General features: G+C 45.8%; 1 protein-coding gene and 1 long non-coding RNA gene across 2 annotated transcripts; both read right to left on the reverse strand.

Moving 5' to 3' along the window:
* Window positions 1-4057: 4057 nt before the first annotated feature.
* Window positions 4058-21347, reverse strand: LOC116976864. Its single transcript, XR_004413062.1, has 2 exons — window positions 21317-21347; window positions 4058-4161 (listed from the first exon to the last, which is right to left on the reverse strand). It is a non-coding gene; the product is annotated as an uncharacterized LOC116976864 (long non-coding RNA).
* On the reverse strand, window positions 4313-15374 carry LOC116976863 (acyl-coenzyme A thioesterase 1-like). Its single transcript, XM_033026862.1, has 3 exons — window positions 14786-15374; window positions 7127-7329; window positions 4313-4920 (listed from the first exon to the last, which is right to left on the reverse strand). Exons 1-3 carry the CDS (start codon window positions 15246-15248, stop codon window positions 4330-4332), a joined length of 1257 nt encoding a protein of 418 aa, XP_032882753.1. The 5' UTR covers window positions 15249-15374; the 3' UTR covers window positions 4313-4329.
* Window positions 21348-21395: the final 48 nt, after the last annotated feature.

The following is a 21395-nucleotide window of genomic DNA, read 5'->3' on the forward strand; positions in this document are numbered from 1 at the left end:
TCAGCAGCGGTACAATGAGAAAGAACACACAATAAACAATAAAAATTGAACACAAACATCCACCACAGCATTCATCACTGTGGTGGAAGGCACAAAATTTGGCCAGTCCTCCTCCATTTCCCCCCGTGGTCGGGACCAGAGTCTAGAGTCAGTCCAATGTTTATCCATAGTGACCTATGACCTGGACATGCGCAGTCAGAATACCGAGCTTGCTTATAGAACGGATATGAGTGCTATTATGTTCCTATATTTCTAGTTTAGGTGAAGAGGACATTTTAAATGAGGGAATGAGAACAGAAAATATAAAACCTGCCTATCATCTTTCACTCTACTAACGTTTGGCAATAATTGTATTGTGAAGAACCAGACATTTACTTTGTAGGCTTAGCTTTCTTTCCAGACAGTCTCAAAAAATAATGATCTGCAATTAATTTCAAAATGTAACACATTCTGTGGACAAAGTTTTTGTTCATTGTGGTATAGAACTAATACAAGACTCCTTTAGTGGACAGTGAGTCAATACAAACATAAAAATGGGTTATGAATGGGAGATAATTGGCATATGTAATTATTTTAGGCTGTGGGGTATGCCATGTAAATAACATTTTACACATGACTTCCCAGGCAAAATAAACACCTTGGGAAATATCAAAAGCTGACATATTGCAGGCTTGTTACAATTTATTTTCAAAATGAAACAAACGGGAGAATCTGGGTGGCAGCCAAATCTTGAACTTAAACACAATAATCAGGCATAAAATTCTCAAAATTCATTTTGTGAACACAAACTTGTTAAAAAGGCGAGGCAAACAATTGGGCAGCAGCCACCCGACAACCAAAATTCATTTTGTGAACACAAACTCGTTAAATATCAAGGCAAACAATTGGGCAGCAGCCACCCGACAACCAAAATTCATTTTGTGAACACAAACTCATTAAAAAGGCGAGGCAAATAATTGGGCAGCAGCCACCCGACAACCAAAATTCAGTAGACGTGCGTTCAGTGTTATTCGGAGCTCAGAGAGCCGTGACCCTCTCGCTTCTTGGGTCTGGCAGAGACCGAGTGAGGGACCACACTTCCGGGTTTTATAGTCCCGCCCCCCCCTTGCCGCCAGCGGGGGCAGCAGAGAGATTGGGGAATTTAAAAAAAACATTAATATCTCTCTGATTTTTCTTCAATAGGAAAAATCCTCCGGTCCCGGAAGGCGGATGGGGGCTCTGAGCGAGGTGGCCAAAAATGACAGCCGTAGGTGGCGGCGTTCTCTAGGAAACCACACCACAGCGAGTCAAAAGCGGTCAAGATCAGACTTTTAGTAATATACTAGACCAAGTGCAGATCCGTTGGGTCTGTTACCCCAATGTGCGGTTGTGGGGGGGGAGGCGGCATGCAGCGTCACACACACTAACTATCCCCTCCCCCCGCACTCACGCTAATTACCCCCCTTGATATTATATTAATATTATTAATTTGCTCCTTTTACCCCATAACCACCCTATCTACTGACACATAGCCCCCAACTTGCAGTCACATGCAGAGAGGGGGGGGGGGTAGAGAGTGAGGGCAGAGAGAGAAGGGGCAGAGACACAGAGAGAGGGGCAAGAGGGAGAGGGGGTGGCGAGGAGGAGAAGAGGGAGGGTGGGTGAGAGGGGAAAGGTGGGGGTGGAGGGGAGGAGAGAGAGGGTGGGAGTGAGGGGGAGAGAGGTGAGGGGAGGGGGGAGAGGGGAGGGGGAGAGGTGAGGGGAGGGGGAGAGGTGAGGGGAGGGGGAGAGGTGAGGGGGAGAGGTGAGGGGGAGAGGTGATATCACGGGGAGGGTAGGAGCCAGAGAGGGGAACCAGAGGGGAAGGGGCTGGAGGACTCACAGCGGGCGCTGGTCGCTGGACGTTCTCCTCTGCTGGGATTAGTCCCGTTTTTCGTTTGGCGACATCTCTGTCTCCGCGTTGGGTCACTTCCAGTCCCTTCGAAAATTGTGTCTGATTAGAAACCTGCCCCAGCCATCCAGAGCGTCCCTGAGCTCCAGTAAAGACGCAATTGCGCAGCTGGGCCTCCCGCGGAGTGACAGGAGAAAAGACCAATCCACGCGGCTCCGATTGGCAGGAGAGTAGATCGATCTGTGCACGCGCAATTACAAAACCTCGCTAACTCTTACATTAGACCCCGATTGGAATGAAACTGGCAATCGCAGCAGAGGAGAACGGTGAGTAAGCTGGCGAAAAACATAGCGCTACCGCGTACCGTTTTTGTGCAAATAGAATGACCGTGCAAACCGTAAGATAACAAGATCAGAGTTTTAGTTATGTATAGAATAGATAGATTAGCTGCATTTGATAAGTAACCTATTTATTGTATTATCATACACTTTAAAAAAAGGAAAAATCCATTATTGTCAAACATTAAGTACAAAATGAACAACCAGTGCTGCAATTACATAAAGTATGATATTTACAAAGCCAACAATAATGTTACAATTGCAGACAAGTTTAGTTTTTTTATTGTCACATGAAGTGTGGTGAAAAAAAATTGTTTTACAGGTTATCCAAATAGATCAGATATACAGTATCCTCCATAATGTTTGGGACAAAGACCCGTCATTTGTTTATTTGTCTTTGTATTCCACAATGTGAGATTTGTAATAGATAAAAATCACATGTGGTTAAAGTGCACATTGTCAGATTTTAATAAAGGCCATTTTTAAACATTTTGATTTCACCATGTAGAAATTACAGCAGTGTTTCTAGTCCCCCCCATTTCAGGGCACCATAATGTTTGGGACACAGCAATGTCATGTCAATGAAAGTAGTTATGTTTCAAAATGTTGTTGTATATCCTTTGCATGCAATGACTGCTTGAAATCTGCGATTCATGGACATCACCAGTTGCTGGGAGTCTTCTCTAGTGATGCTCTGCCAGTCATTAGCTTATGCTTGTTTTGCGGGCTAGTCCCCTTCGGTAGAGTTGCTGCCTTACAGCGAATGCAGCGCTGGAGACCCGGGTTCGATCCTGACTACAGGTGCTGTCTGTAGGGAGTTTGTACGTTCTCCCCGTGATCTGCGTGGGTTTTCTCTGAGATCTTTGGTTTCCTACTACACTCCAAAGACATACAGGTTTGTAGGTTAATTGGCTTGTTAAATGTAAGAAATTTACCATAGGATAGTGTTAATGTGCGGGAATCGAAAGGACGGTTTCTGCGCTGTATCTCTAAACTAAACTAAAAGATAGGATGTGTCTATGAACTTCAGAATTCATTATACTACTACCATCTGCAGTTGTATCATCAATGAAAATAAGTGAGCCAGTACCTTCAGCAGTCATACATGCCCAGGCCATAGCAGCAGTGTTTATACATGGTCCCCTCATTTCAGGGCACCATAATGTTTGGGACACATCAATGTCATGTAAATGAAAGTAGTCATGCTTAGAATGTTGTTGCATATCCTTAAATTGTGGAGTACAGAGACAAATAAATAAATTATGGGTCTTTGTCCTAAACATTATGGAGGTCACTGTACAACACTGAAATACAATCAATTCAAACTCATCTACAATAGGTAGAACAAAGGGGAAGAGAGAGTGCAGAAAATAGTTCTTGGCATTGCAGCTCAACAGTTTCATAAACAAAATCCAATGTTGACAATGGGGTAGTGATAAATCGGACAGTACAGAAGATATTTATGAGGAAAAGATAAGTGGCTAGTAATAAGTAGGGCATTGTAGATAGAAAAAACCCCAAAAAACATTGGATGCTTGGAATCTAAAATACGACAGGAAATGCATTAATTCGGCAAGCCAGGCAGCATCCGTGTACAGAATTAATCAATATGTTGCACCTGCAGCCTTCATCAGAATTATGGGCAAAAAACTTACATGACAATGAGCACTGTCAAAAGGTTGTTTGCAAAACATGACATGAGAAATCTGTATTGTATTTCCTTCACTTAATATAAAATAAGGCTTGAATAATCATGCACCCTTGGACCACAGTGGTGTTGGAATAGCACATTTTCAAACCACTGGATGTTATTCCATTTCATATGTTACACAGTAGAATATTTTTTTCCCCTGTGAATCTAATGTATAAATTAAGAGAAAATATGCAAGTGCTCAGGATCTTGGCTCCGGATGCAATCTGACTCACATTCCTGACTCCTGGAGTACCAAACACCTCCCCCCCGCCCAATAGTTCAGACCTTGGATTCTGCCACAGTCCACATACATCACGTACTCCAGACCAGTGGCTCACATTGCAGAGTAATGAGGGAACACGGTGCCCAGATTATCATTTTTCCAAACAATCATATGCCAGATTTGATAATGCCTGAAGTAGATATTTTTACAATTTGCTTTGTTTTTCCAGATGTTTTCTTAGAAATCGTTGGATCCTAGGCCAAAGATCTATTTGGGCTATTGAATGTGGTTTCATTTGCCCTCCCCATATCACAGGTAGCCCTACCAACCGATGAAAAGAGGCATAACAGAATGGAAAATATGCAGGCTCCAGGAGGTGTCCAGACTCTGGATAAGTCAGAATTTCATAGTTATTTTTTCCATTTTCTTTCAGTCGTTCAACAGCTTGCTGAGCAAAGAGAGGTGTGTTCCAATTCTTGTCATCCTCTCCAACCACAAACAAAAAATGACCCTCAGCCTTTTCTAATGGGATGATGCAATCTTTATTTTCTTCATCCTTTGGATTATTTGTCACTTCAGAGATATCAATAAGATTTAAGTCACTAAATTTTATCCGGTCCCATGTATATCTCAAGCCTGGAAGAGTGATGTTTTTGTAATGCAAGTTACCCAAGGTATTTGCATTGCATCCACCAATGCTGACCGCTGCTATCACATGCGGAATAAACGTGGTCATTGAAAGAACTAGGTCTCCTCCCTTTGATATTCCTATTGCTCCAACTCCTGGACCTTTAACCTTAAAAGGTAATTCACATACATGTTAAAATCATCAACTCTACAGAAACATCACCTATCCACGTCTTCCAGAATTACTGTCGGACCCGTTGAGTTACTTTAGCACTTTGGGGGTTTTTTTCAACTTTATGGTATTTGCTTCTGGTAAATTAAGCCAGAGTAACCTTAGAGTAGTTTTAATATTTACCAGTTCAGATGAAATGTTATCAGCCCAAAATGTTAACTGTAACTTTCTCCACAGATGTTGCTGGATTTTCTATTTCCAGCATGTTCTAATTTTATTTCAGATCTTTAGCATTTGCAGTCTTCCCTTTTATCTTTAGATTTTAACTTTATATTCTCTAGATCTGCAGTCTTAACACAAATTAACCATATTTAAGTGAGTTTTACATGTTGGTTTTTAAATCAAGGGCTTGTTTGCACCCTTGAATGGTGTTAATTGCCACAATTTCAAAGTTGAAGGATGTTGTGACTGAAGTTCTGGCTGGGTACTGATTCCTAAACCCATAAGTTTAGATGGGATTATGTTTTGAACGCGGAGCTATAATCGATAAATAGGAGCCTAACATAGAAGTCCTTGTTGCCTATAGGTTCCAGAAATGAATTTAGAGCCAGACTTGGCATCTGCTCTGGACCTGTTTTGACATTAAGCAAACTGTAGTTGATCGAGGTTGGCTGGGAGGCAGGAATTTGTTTGTCTCATCACCAGTCCCTCAAAGCATTTCATCATGGTAAATGTTAGAACTAGACAGTATTCTTTGGCACCATGATGATAATGATCTTCTTGAAGCAGGTGGGCACCTCAGAATGGAGTAGTGAGAGGTTAAAGATGTCTGTCAGTACCTCTGCCAACTAATCCACACAGACCCAGAGGACACAGCGATAAACTCCATCTGGGCGAGTTGCTTTCTGCAGATTCACTCTCAGGAATGCCGATGTAACATATGCCACAGTAACTATTGGTACAGGTGCACCTGAGACTGTCGGAGTTCATGACCTTCCTCCTCTGACCTGTTCAAAGCTTGTGCAGAATGCATTGAGCTCATTCGGATGGGACCCATTGTTACCAGCGATTGTGTCTGCCTTTGCTTTGGAGCCCATTATAGTGTACGAGCCTTTCCACAATCTACAGCATCCTTGGGATTCCAGCTTGGTTTGGAGTTCCCACTTGGTATCCTAATGGTTCTGCAAAGGTAGTAGATATATTTCTTGTACTGCTTGGGATTGCTGGACTTTAACACTGGAGACTTGTACTTCACCAGGGAGTGGACCTTACCTTACAACGCATCGCATCTTCTTTGGTACACAGTCCTCTACACACTTGCTGATCAAGTAAGTGACATCAGTGGCATTATCATTTAGGTTAACCACAGAGTCTTTGAAAATGGACTAGTCCACCAACTCAAAGCAGTTGTGAAGGATCTTGTCTGTTTCTTTAGACCAGCACTACACAACTTTCTGTATCGGATCCTCCTGCTTCAGTTTCTGCTTGTAAGCAGGGAGTAGGAGCACAGCCAGGTGATTAGATTAACCAAAGTACGGTCTGGGAAAGGAATCTGGGCCTCTAGTTGGGCAGAAGATGTGCTGATAGCATTCTGGAAGCACGTTCTTGAGGTTAGCCTGATTGAAGTTGCCAGCTATTAAGAACAAAGCCTCAGGGTACTTCATTTCAAAGCTATTGTGAGTGTGTGGTTCCTGAAGTGTAAGCATTGCATTGGCTTGGAGTGGAATGGAGACTGCAGTCAGCATAGCCAAAATGAATTGCTCTTGCACGTAGTAGGGGACACACCACTCCTTAAAATATGCCAGGTCTGGGGAGCAGGATCATGCCAGGACTGCTGCGTCCAAACACCATGAAATCAGACCCCGCCACCCTTAAGCATGCCCAAGGATAGCGAGAAGCCCTCAGGTTGAATGGCAGCCATGTCAATTTAATTCTGAGCTCACTGCAGTCCCTCAGTTTTTTTGACCAGTGATATTCCACAAGGATTTCCTTGATTGTTTTCAATGTCTTGGAATTATATTCTGCAGAATTTCCTGAACTGACATTTTTTTAGCCTCTTCCAATATGTTACTTGACTACACATGGTGGCAAGGAAAATTGTGCAAATTGCGCCATTTTGCATTGAACAAGTTGATAATTTCCTCCACTTTTTTGAAGAATTATATTTCAAGTTATTTTCTAAATGGATCATAAGGAATCTTACCTTTGAATGGTGCCTCAGAAGGTTCACAGCTTCTTCAAAATATTCAAGATCAATGTTAAGAAAATCCTTTGGAAGGTCATCGTATCCAAAATATCCTAGAGCCAATGTCAGAAATCCACGACTTGCTAAGAGACTAGCTCTGTGCTCAACCACTCCACCGACTGACCCATACATATCAATAATTCCGGGAAAGGGACCATCACCTGGAAGATACAAATATCACAAGTGATTTATTACTGAAATTGACAGTATCTTTTGGATCTCTGTCTACCAAGTATTAAGCAAGAAACAATGAATAGAAATAGATAGATGGCTGGCAGTGACAAGGGGAACCTGCAGGGTCAGTATTTAGGCCTCAGCTATGTAGAATATATACCAATGCTTTGGGCACGTCAATGCTTGGAACAGAATATATATTTTGGGCGTTGGGTATCAAGAATGCAAATAAAGGCCTGCTCAATATAGCTTACTTAGAATAACTAATTTTGGTGATGTTAGTCTGCAAGAGATTACAAACAACAGTTCACATAACTTCTAGTGAAATTGAGTATTTTGGAGAATGTCCAATGCTTTTCCAGTGTCCAGAAATGGCTACTTGGATAGCACAGGTCACAGAAGCATATAAAGGCATGGATCACGTCCATGGACCATGCATTGGGTATGAAGCCTTGACATTCAATTATCCTCTTCCACAACTGACCAAATGCTGTGCTGACACATTGAAGGTAATGGTGACTTTCATCACTGATGTCAGCCTTCGCACACCAGTGACTTCTGAGCAATGAAAAGGTGTCTACATTCTCCAGGTACACACCAACCTTTTGGATTGTCCTGCTCTGCTTTTAGGTCATTAATATCAAACCAATCGCCATCCTTTTTAGTAAGTTTTACAGTATTGCAAAAATTCCAGTTGGGAGAAAATTTTATTTCATGGATAAAATTGCTATATGACAAGCCGACTGCCAGAATACTGACTAATCAGGTACTCACCTAAATTTCAACTATCCAGGGGCAATAGACAGGGTTGTGCATTATCACCCCTGTTATTTGCCCTCGCGATTGAACCTTTAGCGGAAAGTATAAGAGTACATCCGAATATTCACGGCTATAACATTAAATATTCCAATAATAAAATATCATTATATGCAGATGTATTACTTTATATCACCAACTCTTAAGTTAGCATTCCAAGTATACTAAAGCTTATAGAGGAATTCGGTTCCTTTTCAGGATATAGAATAAAATCCTTTTTAGTAAGGAAGCCAAGAGTGTCTTTACAGGTGGCAATTTGGAGGACTTCAAGGCAGCCCATAAGCTGTGCATTAGCTGGAAACTGTCTCTGAAGTACAATTTGAGAAGAACAGCCTTTGTGGAATTCTTGAGGGCTTTGATATTGAATTTCTCATTGCACCACTTTGTTAAGGCTTGGGGCAAGGTAGGTAATTCTATCTGCCTGCACATTGCCTATATTTATCCATTCCTTGTCTGTTCATCTGGCTGTCTAAATGCCTTTTTAAATCTTTCTATATCTGCTTCCACTTCTTCTTGCGTATGGCGTGCACAGCCTAAAGTTGTCGGACAACTTGTTCTATTTGATCTTATTTGATTGTGCACGCCAGGTTGATTGCATTCATTGAAACAGGGCGGACCACGTAAAGGTTGCAATCTCCCACCCCAACTGCTTCCACCACTTTACTTGGCAATATGTTCCAGGCACTTCTCACTCTGTGTAAAAAAAAAAAAAGTTTCACAATTTAGTTTGAACTTTCCCCCTTTCACATTTAAGGGCCTGTCCCACATGGGCAACATTTGGGCGACTGCGGAGCGTCAGTGACTGACACCCGTAAAACCGTCAAGTTGTACAACGTACACGCTGACGTATGCTGTCATGCGGGTGACGCCCAGTTAGGGTTGAGGCTGTAAAATATTCTTCCATCAATGCATGGATTTTAAACATTAATATATTAAATTTAATACAATAAAATCAATTGTGCAGATGAAAAGATGTCACTTGTTCCGTTATATTTAAAGATGTATTGGTCCGCTTCCAGATCCAATCACCAGGGATGGATTTAGTGAGTGTAGACTGAACTCCCCTCTCCTCCCCCTCCCATCCCTCCGTCTCCACTCCCCCTACCCTTCTCCCCTCCCCTCCTTCTCTTCCCCCCTCTCCACTCCCCTACCCCTCCCCCTCTTCACGCTTCTCCCCCTTATCCACTACCCCCTCACATCCCCTTTCTCCCCCTCTCCCTCCCTTCCCCCATTCTCCACCCCCCCCCCCCCACTTTCCCTAAACTCCCCATATGTGGACCCAGCCTGCGACCAGCGATCCCCCGCACACTGTCCCACACATGCAAGGGACCATTTATCTCATCTACGCGAGTCCCACTTGCCTGTGTTTGGCTCGTATCACTAAGACTTTCCTGTCCATGTACCATTTGTGGACCTAGCCTGTGACAGCTAGATCCCACTACCAACTCGTGGCCAATAGTTTAGTTCACATGAGGAGCAGGCAGAAGCTAGGGTTAGGGCTAGGGTTTCCTACCTCCCGCACTCCAAAGGCACACAGGTTTGTATAAATTGTCCCTAGCGTGTGTGGGATAGTGTGCGGGGGATCGCAGGTCGCAGGCTGGGTCCACAAATGGGGGGGCGTCGGGGAAAGTGGGGGGGGGTGGAGAATGGGACAAGGGAGGGAGAGGAGGAGAAGGGGATGTGAGGAGAGGGGGTAGTGGATAAGGGGGAGAAGAGTGGAGCGGGGAGAAGGGAGGAAGAGGGGCGAAGGGAAGAAGGGGTGGGAGAGGGGGGGGGAAGAGGGGAGGGGAGAAGGGTAGGGGGGAGTGGAGAAGGAGGGATGGGGGCGGGAGGGGGGGGAAGAGGGGAGTTCAGTCTACACTCACTGAATCCATCCCTGTGAAAAGAGACGGTGATCGGATCTGGAAGCGGACCAATACATCTATAAATTAAACGGAACAAATTGATTTTATTGTATTAATTTTAATATATTAATGTTTAAAATCCATGCATTGAACAAAGAATATTTTACACCCCATCTGTGGTCCCTAACCCCAACCGGGTGTCACCCGCAGGGCAGCATACGTCAGCGTGTGACAGGGCGCACGACATGAGACACCCTAATGTCGCCCAGGATTTTGAACATTCCAAAATCCTGAGGCGAAGGGGAAGCACCGCGCGTTACCAGGGCTCGAAATTCACGGTTGCCTGGGTGCCAATGGCCACCTAAAGTCCCGCTGGGCAACCTAAAAGCCGTGTCATTTTACCCGGCTTGGCAAGCACCCGCGACACCTGCCGTTCACCTCTCTATCTCTCTCTCTGTCACTCTCCGTCTCCGCCCACCATCCATGTCCGGGTCTCCACTCTCCGGCCGCTCCTCATCCACCGGCACGGCATGCCACCTTGCACATGCGCACTGCCACGGCCTGCACATCCTCCCCCTGCACATGCGCACAACCACGGCCAGCACATCATCGGCCGCCCTGCACATGCGCACTGCCACGGCAACTGGTCGGCACCGGGCACTTTCTCCCTCCCTTTGCATTGTGGGAGATCTGGCCGCCATTGGTGTCCGGTCGTTGCATCGCTGAGACCGCTGAAAACCAATGCAGAACCACTCCCTGGAGCTGGAGTAACTCTCTGGATTAACTCTTGCTTCTTGGTTTCCTGGACCTCCAAAAATATTCCAAATGGAATTTAAACTGGAGGTGGTGGAGGGTCCACCACCAAACTCTGAACAATAACAGCCTATTGCACTTTATCGGTTTATTTATTGTGTATATATATGGTCTACTGTATATAGACACACTGAACTTTTATCTCTTGTTCTGTATTATGTTTACATATTCTGTTGTGCTGCAGCAAGCAAGAATTTCATTGTCCAATTGGGACACATGACTATAAAACTCTCATGACTCTTGACTTGGACTTAAGCAAAAAAGGGTTCGGGAAAAAAGAGCTACCTTAAATTTAGTTGTGTCTGGTTGGGCAACTATGGTAGGGTGAAGACTATTCCATGCTTTAATTGTGCGGGGGAACTCAATGGAGCAGCCAGCATCTCCGGATAGAAGAAATTGGGTGACGTCTCGGGTAGAGACCCTTCTTTAGGCTCCCTCTGGTTCTAGTGTTTTTTGTTTAATTTAAAGATACAGCGTGGAAACAGGCCCTTCAGCCCACTGAGTCTACGCTGACCACCGATCACCAATACTAGTTTTATCCCACACATTAGCGACTTAAGTCAAGAGTCAAGAGTGTTTTATTCTCTCACGTTCCAGTTAGAACAATGAAATCCTTACTTGCAGCAGCACAACAGAATATGTAAACACTGTACCGTGTCAACATTGTTATAAACGAGAAAAAAGTGTATATTTATATATAAGTATTATATATATATGTGTGTGTGTGTGTGTAATACATATACCCACACACATACACACAATTTCCCTCCTGGGATTAATAAAGTTCTATCGTATAGTATTGTGTGTGTAGGAAGGAACTGCAGATGCTGGTTTAAACTGAAGAGAGACAGAAAAAGCTGGAGTAACTCAACAGGTCAGACAGAATCTCTGAACAAAAATAAAATATTACGTTTTGGGTTGGGTCTGAAAAAGGTTCCTGCACACCTTTGGAATGTGGAAGGAAAGAAGAGCACCCGAAAACCCATGCGATCAAAGGGAAAAGGAGCAACTCCATACAGACAGCACCCATATTCAGGATCAATTCTGGGTCTGGCACTTTTAGGCAGCAACTTTATGGCCAATGTACTGCCCCATAGTCTTGAACTGAATTGAAACATACAGTAGCTGTAAAGGGGGACATAGCCTCACTTAGAGATTTAAGACTGAATATGGATAGTTTCTTTTTTTTAGTAAACAGTTATGAAGTATAATTTTTTGTGTGTTGGAAAACAAAATATGGTGGCACAGCTGGTAGACTTGCTGCCTCACACGCCAGAGATCTGTGTCCGATCCTGTTCTCGGCTACTGTCTGTGTTGAATTTGCACATTCTCCCTGCAAGCGTGTGGGTTTCCTCCCACATCCCAAAGACACATTGGCTTTGTAAGTTAACATGTCTCTGTAAAATTGCCCCTAATGTGTAGGGAGTGGGTGAGGAAAGTGGGATAACACAACTTGTGTGAATGGGTGGTAGACAAAAACGCTGGAGAAAATCAGCGGGTGAGGAAACATCTATGGAGCGAAGGAATAGGCGACGTTTCGAGTCGAGACCCTTCTTCAGACTGATGTCGGGGGGGTGGGAAAAAGAAAGGAAGAGGCGGAGACAGTAGGCTGTGGGAGAGCTAGGAATGGGTGTGGAAGGAGGGAGAAAGCAAGGACTACCTGAAATTGGATAAGCCAATGTTCATACCGCTGGGGTGTAACCTACCCAAGCGAAATATAAGGTGCTGTTCCTCCAATTTGCGGTGGGCCTCACTCTGGCCATGGAGGCGGCCCAGGACAGAAAGGTCGAATTTGGAATGGGGGGGGGGGGGGGGGGGGGGGGGGAGTTGAAGTGCTGAGCCAACGGGAGATCAGGTTGGTTATTGCGAACTGAGTGGAGGTGTCGTGCGAAGCGATCGCCAAGCCTGCGCTTGGTCTCACCGAGGTTGATCATACGCTGAATAATCCAACCACATTTTTGTTTGGAAGGGGAAAGAAATAATAGAAATTGCATTCATTGCAACTTGTAAAAAGAGTTGAGATACTGTATTATAATTTTTCTGCATGTCATTGTGGTATATATCATGTCTTGATTGGTGAATATGTTTAGTTTGTGACTTTATTTGAAACAGAAATAATATGTGAATGCTTCATTGAGCAAAATTCCGACTGGTAACTACGCACTTCGTCCAAGCACATTATCGCACGCGTCATGCAAGCCGTCTTAAATGACCACCTAAACTGTCATTTGGCAACCAAAAGAGCTGCCTAGGTTGCCCGCTGGAAACAGAGAAAAAAGGTTGTGAGAGCTCTGTTCACCACACCTCACGATGCGCCAACTAGTTTTAGGCTGTCGCGTAAATGACGCACAAATGTCGCCCAAGTGGGACAGGCCCATTAAGCTATGCACTGTGCTAATGAATTGCATGGCTGCCAACCCTGATGTATCCCAGGAGGATCAGTTTCTCTCTCTTCGTGATGTGGAGCAAGATTTTTCAAGTTTGATGTTCGTCAAGGCTTCATCTGAAGCTTTCAGAGTTGTGACATAAGCACTGGTGACCATAATCTGTTAGTTCCGTGTCAGAATCAGCCAAAGCATTCTTTGGTGTTTGCCAATTTCACGGGAGGAGTCGGTCAGATATCAGATAAGTCCGTTTTTTTTAGGGTGAAGCTAACTCTAGAAAGACTCGGTTCCTCTCCCAGATCGTTAAACTACCTCTTGTTCAACACACCTCAGCAATGCAGTAATGCTGAAGCATCTGAGTTCCTGTGGTATGACAACAGTTCAGTTCAGTTTATTGTCATGCGTACCGAGGTACAGTGAAAAACTTTTGTTGCACAACAGAATTCAGTACTTTCACTTTCACCACCCATGGCCATCTTCCGGCTTTAGACCTTTTTATTTTAAACTGCCGGCGGGACATCAACCGCCTCAACTTCTCCACACCCCTGTCTCACTCTAACCTCTCCCCCCCTGAACGTACAGCCATCGACTCACTCCGCAACAACCCAGACTGGGTTATCAAACCTGCCGACAAGGGAGGTGCCGTGGTAGTCTGGCGAGCCAATCTCCACAAGGCTGAGGCCACGCGCCAACTCTCAGACACCTTCTCTTACTTATCCTTGGACCATGACCCCACAGACTTTGAAATGCGTCTACCAATTGATGAGAGAGGAAGCCCAGATTAATCCCAGTAAGGTGTATTGAGATAATGTCTGATGCCTTTGAGGTATGCAGTGAAATTTGGGGTCACCATCCGACGTTGGAACGGGAGAACATTCTCAGCGGCTTGGACTTCCGAATCAGCCACTTCCTACAGGCTGAGCTGGGCGAAGATTCACGCTGGCGGCCCTCGGCAAAGGGATCCCAGGGCTCCCCGATGTTGAAATCAGCGCGGCCCGAGGCTGGAAACTCCGCAAACCACAGCTCTGATGTTGAAGCAGCATGCCCAACACTCCGGAGCTTCAAACAACGATCCAGGTAAAGCATCCGCGGTGAATCCAATATGTATTTTAAAACCAACTGTTTGATGACAGGATTAAAAGCAGATACAGTAGGATCTAAAAGTGTCACACTGTCACTGTCGGGTAGTCATGGGGGTGTGGGATTGGAAGGGGGGGCCTCACAAGTGAAATAGTCTAGGGCCTCTCTTCATCTAAATCCGGCCCTGATCCTCCCCCTATAATTTCACGATTATGTTGGGAAAATATACTTTCACGATTATGTTGGGAAAATATAATTTCACGATTATGTTGGGAAAATAGTCCCCAAACTATGCTCCCAACGGATTTATTAACGGGCAATGCTTAAAGTAGAACTTTAAGTCCAAATACTTCTGCAGCGATTGGACTGCTGGCTGGAGATCGAGTGTTTAGTTTTCCAATATTTTTCGCAACTTTTAAAGTGGAAGCAGAACAAAACAACAAGTAGTCGAGCGGCAGCTGCAGGAAACGTTCACCCGGGTGAACTAAGTACTACGGATGTCTTACCGGGTGGGACGAAGAGCACCCCGCGGACCCTGCCCTCTCTGACCGGGATCCTGGTCACCCCTTCCTTCATGAACCACCGCTCATTGACACAGGAGGCCAGGGGCCGCTCCTGGGCGTCGCCGTCGTGCCCGTCAAACACCTCGATGTGGACCCGCAGCGGCGATCCGGCCACGTCCCTCTTCACCAGCCGACTGAAAGGTTTGACGGGGGTGAGCGACCAGAAGAGCCCCATGGGCTCGGTGCCGGTGTAGTGGCCGCCCAGGGATGGCGAGTGGTTCAGGTCCAGCTCGCCCCGTTCGTCCGCCCGGTAGAAAGCCGCCGAGCCGAAAGTCTCGCCCTTCTCGTCGCTCAGGCTGGCCCTCATGGTGACCGGTTGTAGCGGCGACAAACCGCCCACCCGCACCCGCACCGGCTCGTCGCTCAGGCACTTGTAGCCGGGCTCCAACCACACGCGGGCGGCCATCCCGGATCCGTGGCGCCCGGGCCCGTTCCACCGCAGCAACCAACAACCGCCCCGCAGACGCAGACGCAGACGCAGCCCTGGTCCCGCACAACATTGGCCTCAAAGATCATAGAGCGGAGCAAGATACTCCACTCCTGCGCAATCCCATGCACTGAGGTGTAGGCCGCAACGGAGCGCCACGGACGCCATCGTTGAATGCAAAACGCGATCACCGTTATGCCGCTCGCAGTGTAATCAGCGGTGTAGGGGAACAGTGTCATCTATCCCTTCACATATTTTAGTTAATTTTATCTTTAAATGTTTCCCCCCTGCTTAATCTACCTGTTTCTGCCCATTTCCCTCCCATCATTCCTCCCCAGTCCCCTCCTTTGTGATTGTATTGATTTAACACACATCGTGCACAACATTAAATTTGTCATATATAATATATATGTGTTTCGTTTGTGTGTGAAAGGCAAGTTGGAGATAAATAGATCTCGAAGTTCCTTCTCTTGGATCATAAGCAACTTTGATTTAAAGCAACACTATTTCTCTTTATCTTATTTGTCAGATGATGTATATAAACCATAAAGGCAATTATATGTATAAATACACACACATAAATATATGCATATATATATAAAAAAAATAATTCGTATATAATGACAGAAACATTATCTGCTGCATTGGGCCTACCAGACCCCCAAAATGGGCCCTTGGGCCAATCTAGGCTAGCCTAGATATTAAAGGTACCAGCTAACACCAGGTTTAGATGATCAAGTACAGCCTAGGAAATACAGGTGAAGGAATCACAGAGGCCATTACCTGACGGAGACTCGGGGAAAAAAAGGTTTAACCAGGTGACAGTGCTGATACGAAATTGGGATCGGAAAAAGTTGTACGAATACTGGAAAGGGTTGTACCAAGTACTGCTAACCACACCAACCGCTGTTAAAGTCGAAAACAACTCTCGCTGGATACATCTCACCAATTGCAAAAAAATTGGGCTTAAATAAAAAAGAAAAGGGGAAAAAAAACATGATGGTACAGACACTACCAATCTTGTTGCTGGTCATGGGAATGACCCAGATGACCTGGTGAACACCTTCTTGTCTATGAGTTATGAGTTCACTCGAATGGCAGCAACTGTTGGGTGTGCACTCAGGTTCCCCAAAACAGCGAGGGAGGCATACCACTAGTGCCAATACCCCTAAATATGACTGAAAGGGTGGCCCTATTCTGTTTTCGCAACATCATAGCATCTAGCCATTGCCAAATGAACCCACAAGCACATGGGAATGGAACTGTTAAGCACAGGGAACCCAAGTATAATAATTTTAAAGGATGGTACACACCCTTATTTAAACCAGGATGGAAGGCAAATGAACCTAGGGTATGGAAAATACCTTGGTTGAGAATAACAAGTAACCCCCGTATACCAGTAAATACCTCATGTCACTGCAACTACCCAGAAAAAGGGGTACATTTGGGAAACAGCTCATGCACCACAATCTCTCCTCAGGGACCACCACGACCAGTGAATGGAACATACTTTGTGTGTGGGTTATGGGCATATCCATGGTTGCCAGGGATGCCACCAGGAGACTACGGCACTTAGGAAAGGAGGTGGGGAAAAAACAACCACTGGAACGGGTGCTACTATTTAGCCTATATTGTTCCCCATATGAGGATGGTCCAGGATCTTGCAGAGATAACTAGAACTCTGAGAGATAAAAGGAATATCTCAGAAGCACAGAGATTTTGGATGATCGCTTTCCCCATGTACGGGACAGCCAAGTCAGCTAGGGAGTTGCTCAATATGGCCTCTGCCATAGAAGCAATGGCTAATGCAACTGTCGGAGCCCTAGCAGATGCAAAGACAACTATGATATCTCTTTCAGCAGAAATGGTTGCTATCCGCACTATGGTCTTGCAAAATCGTATGGCATTAGACTTTATCTTGGCAGAAAACGGGGGCACCTGTGCTATAATAGAACAAGAGTATTGCATCTATATCTCTGATAAATCCTCTAATATCACTGACCTAGCTGCCCACATTTCCCTAGAAATTAAAAGGATCCGTAAGGTTAGCAGTGACATGCATGGATATGGTAAGAAATATGGGCTTTCGATTGGGTCGGTGGAATTTGGGGTACCCTGATACATTATGGCTTCATCTTTCTGTTGACCATTGCTCTAATTGTCATTAAATGCAACCACTCCCCCTACGCAACCCATTCCCCAACGTAATATTCCACCACTAACCCGTTCCCCCAACGCAACCCATTGCCCCAACGCAATATTCCACCACTCACCAATAGCCCCTAACTGTGCAGGCGCGGCTCATTTCCCCTCATCCCCCAGCACTCCCCCTCATCTTCATGTGAGAAAGGGAAGGGGGGGGGTGTGTGGGGGCAGGTGAGTGTAAGAGGGGGGAGAGGACATGGGGGGAGGGGTGGTGTGAGTGTGGGGGGTGGCGGGTGTGTGTGGGGGCAAGGGGGGTAGTGGAGGGGTGGAGTGTGCGGGCAGAGGGAGGTTTGGGTGGGTGGGGGATGTGGGGGGAGGGGGTGTGGGCGGGGGGGTTGTGGGGTGGAGGTGGGATGTGTCGGCGGGGGAGGGGTTGTGGGGGGGAGAGGTGTGGGTGGGGTGAGTGGGCAGGGGGGAGGGGCTGTGGGGCAAGGTACGGTTCTGGGGGGTTGTGGGGGCAAGGGGGGTTTGTAGGGGGGAGGGGTGTGTAGGCGAGGGGGTAGGGGTGTGTGGATGTTGTGGGGGGCAAAAGGGGTTTGTCGGGGAGCGGTGGGTTGTGTGGGGGGGGTGTGGGTGGGAGGGGTTGCGGGGGCAAGGGGTCATGTGAGGGGCGTGATGTGGGGGGAGGGGTGAGGGGCAGGGGGTGTGGGCGGTGGGGGTTGTGGGGAGGGGTTTGTGGGCAGGGAGAGGTGTGTGGGCGGGGAGTTAGTGGAGGTAGGGGGTGTGGGCGGGGGGGTTGTGGTGTGGAGGTGGGGGTAGGAGGGTTATGGGGGGGGAGGGGTGTGGGAGCAGGGTAAGGGGGTTGTGGTGGGGAGGGGTGTGGGGGGACGGTGTGTGGGCTGGGGGAGGGGTGTGGGGGGACGGTGTGTGGGCTGGGGCAGGGGTGTGGAGGAAGGGTGTGGGCGGGGAGTAGGGGTGTGTGGGTGGGTGTGGGCGGTTTGTGGGAGGAAGGAGGGAGTTGTGGGGGAGTGGTGTGAGGGGAGCGAGGGGGGCTTGTGCAGGAGGGGGGCGGTGAGCGTTGTGGAGCCGGAGAAGGGGTTGTGTGGGGGGGAGGGGTGTGTGGAGAGAGGGAGGGGGGTGTGGAGGCGGGGTGGATGGGGTGTGGAGGCAGAGGGGAAGGGCGTGTGGGAGGTTGTGTGGAGGCGGGGGGGGGGAGAGAGCTCGGAGAAAAGTCGGGGGACATCACGGGGAGGGAGGCAGGAGCCAGCGAGGGGGACCATAGGGTAAGGGCTGGAGGACTCACAGCTGGATGTTCTCCGCCGGGATTAGTCTCGTTTTCCATCTGGCGACATCTCGGACTCCGCGTTGGGCCGTTTCCGCTCCCTCCGAAAATTGTGTATGGTTGGAAATCTCCCCCAGCCATCCAGAGCGTCCCTGAGCTCCAATAAAGATGTGATGGCGCAGGAAGGGGCTGGGCCTCCCACGGAGTGACAGGAGAAAAGTCCAATCCACGCAGCTCCGATTGGCAGGAAAGTAGATCGATCTGCGCACGCGCAATTTTTAAACCTCGCTAACTTTTACATTAGACCCCCTATTGGAATGAAATTTGGTGCAATCGCAGCAGAGGAGAATGGTGAGTAAGCTGGCGAAAAATCGTAGCGCTACCACCGACCATTTTTGCGCAAATAGAATGACGGCGCAAAGCGGAAGATAACACGATCAGTTTTAGTTATGTATAGAATAGATAGATTAGCTGCATTTGATAAGTAACCTGTTTATTGTATTATTATCATGCATTTATAAAAAAGGAAGATTCTATAATTGTCAAACATTAAGTACAAAATGAACAACTAGAGCTGCAATTACATAAAGTATGATATTTACAAAGCCAACAATAATGCTACAATTGTGGAAAAGTTTAGTTTTGTTATTGTCATGAAGTGTGGTGAAAAAAATTGTTTTGCAGGTTATCCAAACAGATCAGATATACAGTGCCCTCTATAATGTTTGGGACAAAGACCCGTCATTTATTTATTTGTCTCTGAAATCACACGTGGTTAAAGTCCACATTGTCAGATTTTAATAAAAGCCATTTCTAAAACATTTTGATTTCACCATGTAGAAATTACAGCAGTGTTTATACATAATCCCCCCATTTCAGGCACCATAATCATTGGGACACAGCAATGCCACGTAAATGAAAGTAGTCAAAAGTGCTGGAGAAACTCAGCGGATGCGGCAGCATCTATGGAGCGAAGGAAATAGACAAACCCTTCTTTAAGGTTTCGGCCCGAAACATCATGTTTCGAAATTTTGTTGCATATCCTTTGCATGCAATGGCTGCTTGAAATCTGCGATTCATGGGCATCACCAGTTGCTGGGTGTCTTCTCTGATGATGCGCTGCCAGCCATCTTTAGCTTATGCTTGTTTTGGGGGCTAGTCCCCTTCAGTTTTCTCTTCAGCATATAAAAGGCATGCTCAATTGAGTTCAGATCGGGTGATTGACTTGGCAACTCAAGAATTGACCATTTTTTAGCATTGAAAAACTCCTTTGTTGCTTCAGCAGTATGTTTGGGATCATTGTGTTGCTGTAGAATGAATTGCCGGCCAATTAATTTTGAGGCATTTGTTTGAACTTGAGCAGAACTTGGGTGGTCATGGTGGAGCAGTGGTAGAACGCCGGAGACCTGGGTTTGATCCTGACTACAGGTGCTGTCTGTATGGAGTTTGTACGTTCTCCCTGTGATCTGCGTGGGTTTTCTCTGAGATCTTTGGTTTCCTCCCACATGTCAAAGACGTACTGGTTTGTAGGTTAATTGGCTTGTTAAATGTAAGACATTTACCCTAGTGGGTGTAGGATAGTGTTAATGTGCGGGAGTCGCTGGTCGACATGGACATGATGGGCTGAAGGGACGGTTTCTGCACTGTATCTCTAAACTAAACTAAAAGATAGGATGTGTCTATGAACTTCAGAATTCATTATGCTACTACCATCTGCAGTTGTATCATCAATGAAGATAAGTGAGCCAGTACCTTCAGCAGTCATACATGCCCAGGCCATAGCAGAAGTGTTTATACATAGTCCCCTCATTTCAGGGCACTATAATGTTTGGGACACATCAATGTCATGTAAATGAAAGTAGTCATGTTTAGAATGTTGTTGCATATCTTTAAATTGTGGAGTACAGAGAAAAATAAATAAATGATGGGTCTTTGTCCCAAACATTATGGAGGTCACTGTATAATACTGAAAGACAATCAATTCAAACTCATCTACAATAGGTAGAACAAAGGGGATGATAGAGTGCAGAAAATAGTTCTTGGCATTGCAGCACAACAGTTCCATAGATAAAATCCAATGTCGACGATGGGGTAGTGATAAATCGGACAGTACAGAAGGTATTTATGAGGAAAAGATGAGTGGCTAGTAATAAGTAGGGTATTGTAGATAGAAAAATAAAAAAAACATTGGTTGCTTGGAATCTAAAATACGCCAGGAAATGCTGGAATTCAACAAGCCAGGCAGCATCCGTGTACAGCATTAATCAATATGTTGAGTCTGCAGTCCTCATCAGAATTATGGGCAAATTTATGAAAAAACTTACATAACAATGAGAACATGACATGAGAAATCTGTATTGTATTTCCTTCACTTAATATAAAATAAGGCTTCAATAATCATGCACCGTTGGGCCACAGTGGTGTTGGAATAGCACATTTTTCAGACCACTGGATGTTATTTCATTTCACATGCAAGAAAACCTATTTTATGTTACACAGTAGAATAATTTTTTTCTCCTGTGAATCTAATGTATAAATTAAGAGAAAATATGCAAGTGCTCAGGATCCTGGCTCCAGATGCAAGCTGACTCACATTCCTGACTCCTGGAGTACCAAACACCCCCCAACCCCGCACTGTATACAGTTCAGACCTTGGATTCAGAAACGAAAAAAAAAAAAAAAAATGAAAAACCACAATA

The sequence above is a fragment of the Amblyraja radiata genome, chromosome 9 (assembly GCF_010909765.2).
Source record: "Amblyraja radiata isolate CabotCenter1 chromosome 9, sAmbRad1.1.pri, whole genome shotgun sequence".
NCBI lineage: Eukaryota > Metazoa > Chordata > Chondrichthyes > Rajiformes > Rajidae > Amblyraja > Amblyraja radiata.

Coding starts and splice junctions, on each gene's coding strand:
- LOC116976863 (XM_033026862.1), bottom strand. CDS start 15,248: ATGGCCGCCCGCGTGTGGTTGGAGCCCGGCTACAAGTGCCTGAGCGAC. Junction 7,330..14,785: donor GGTGCTCTTCGTCCCACCCG/GTAAGACATCCG, acceptor TGTATCTTCCAG/GTGATGGTCCCTTTCCCGGA. Junction 4,921..7,126: donor TTCTGAGGCACCATTCAAAG/GTAAGATTCCTT, acceptor TTACCTTTTAAG/GTTAAAGGTCCAGGAGTTGG.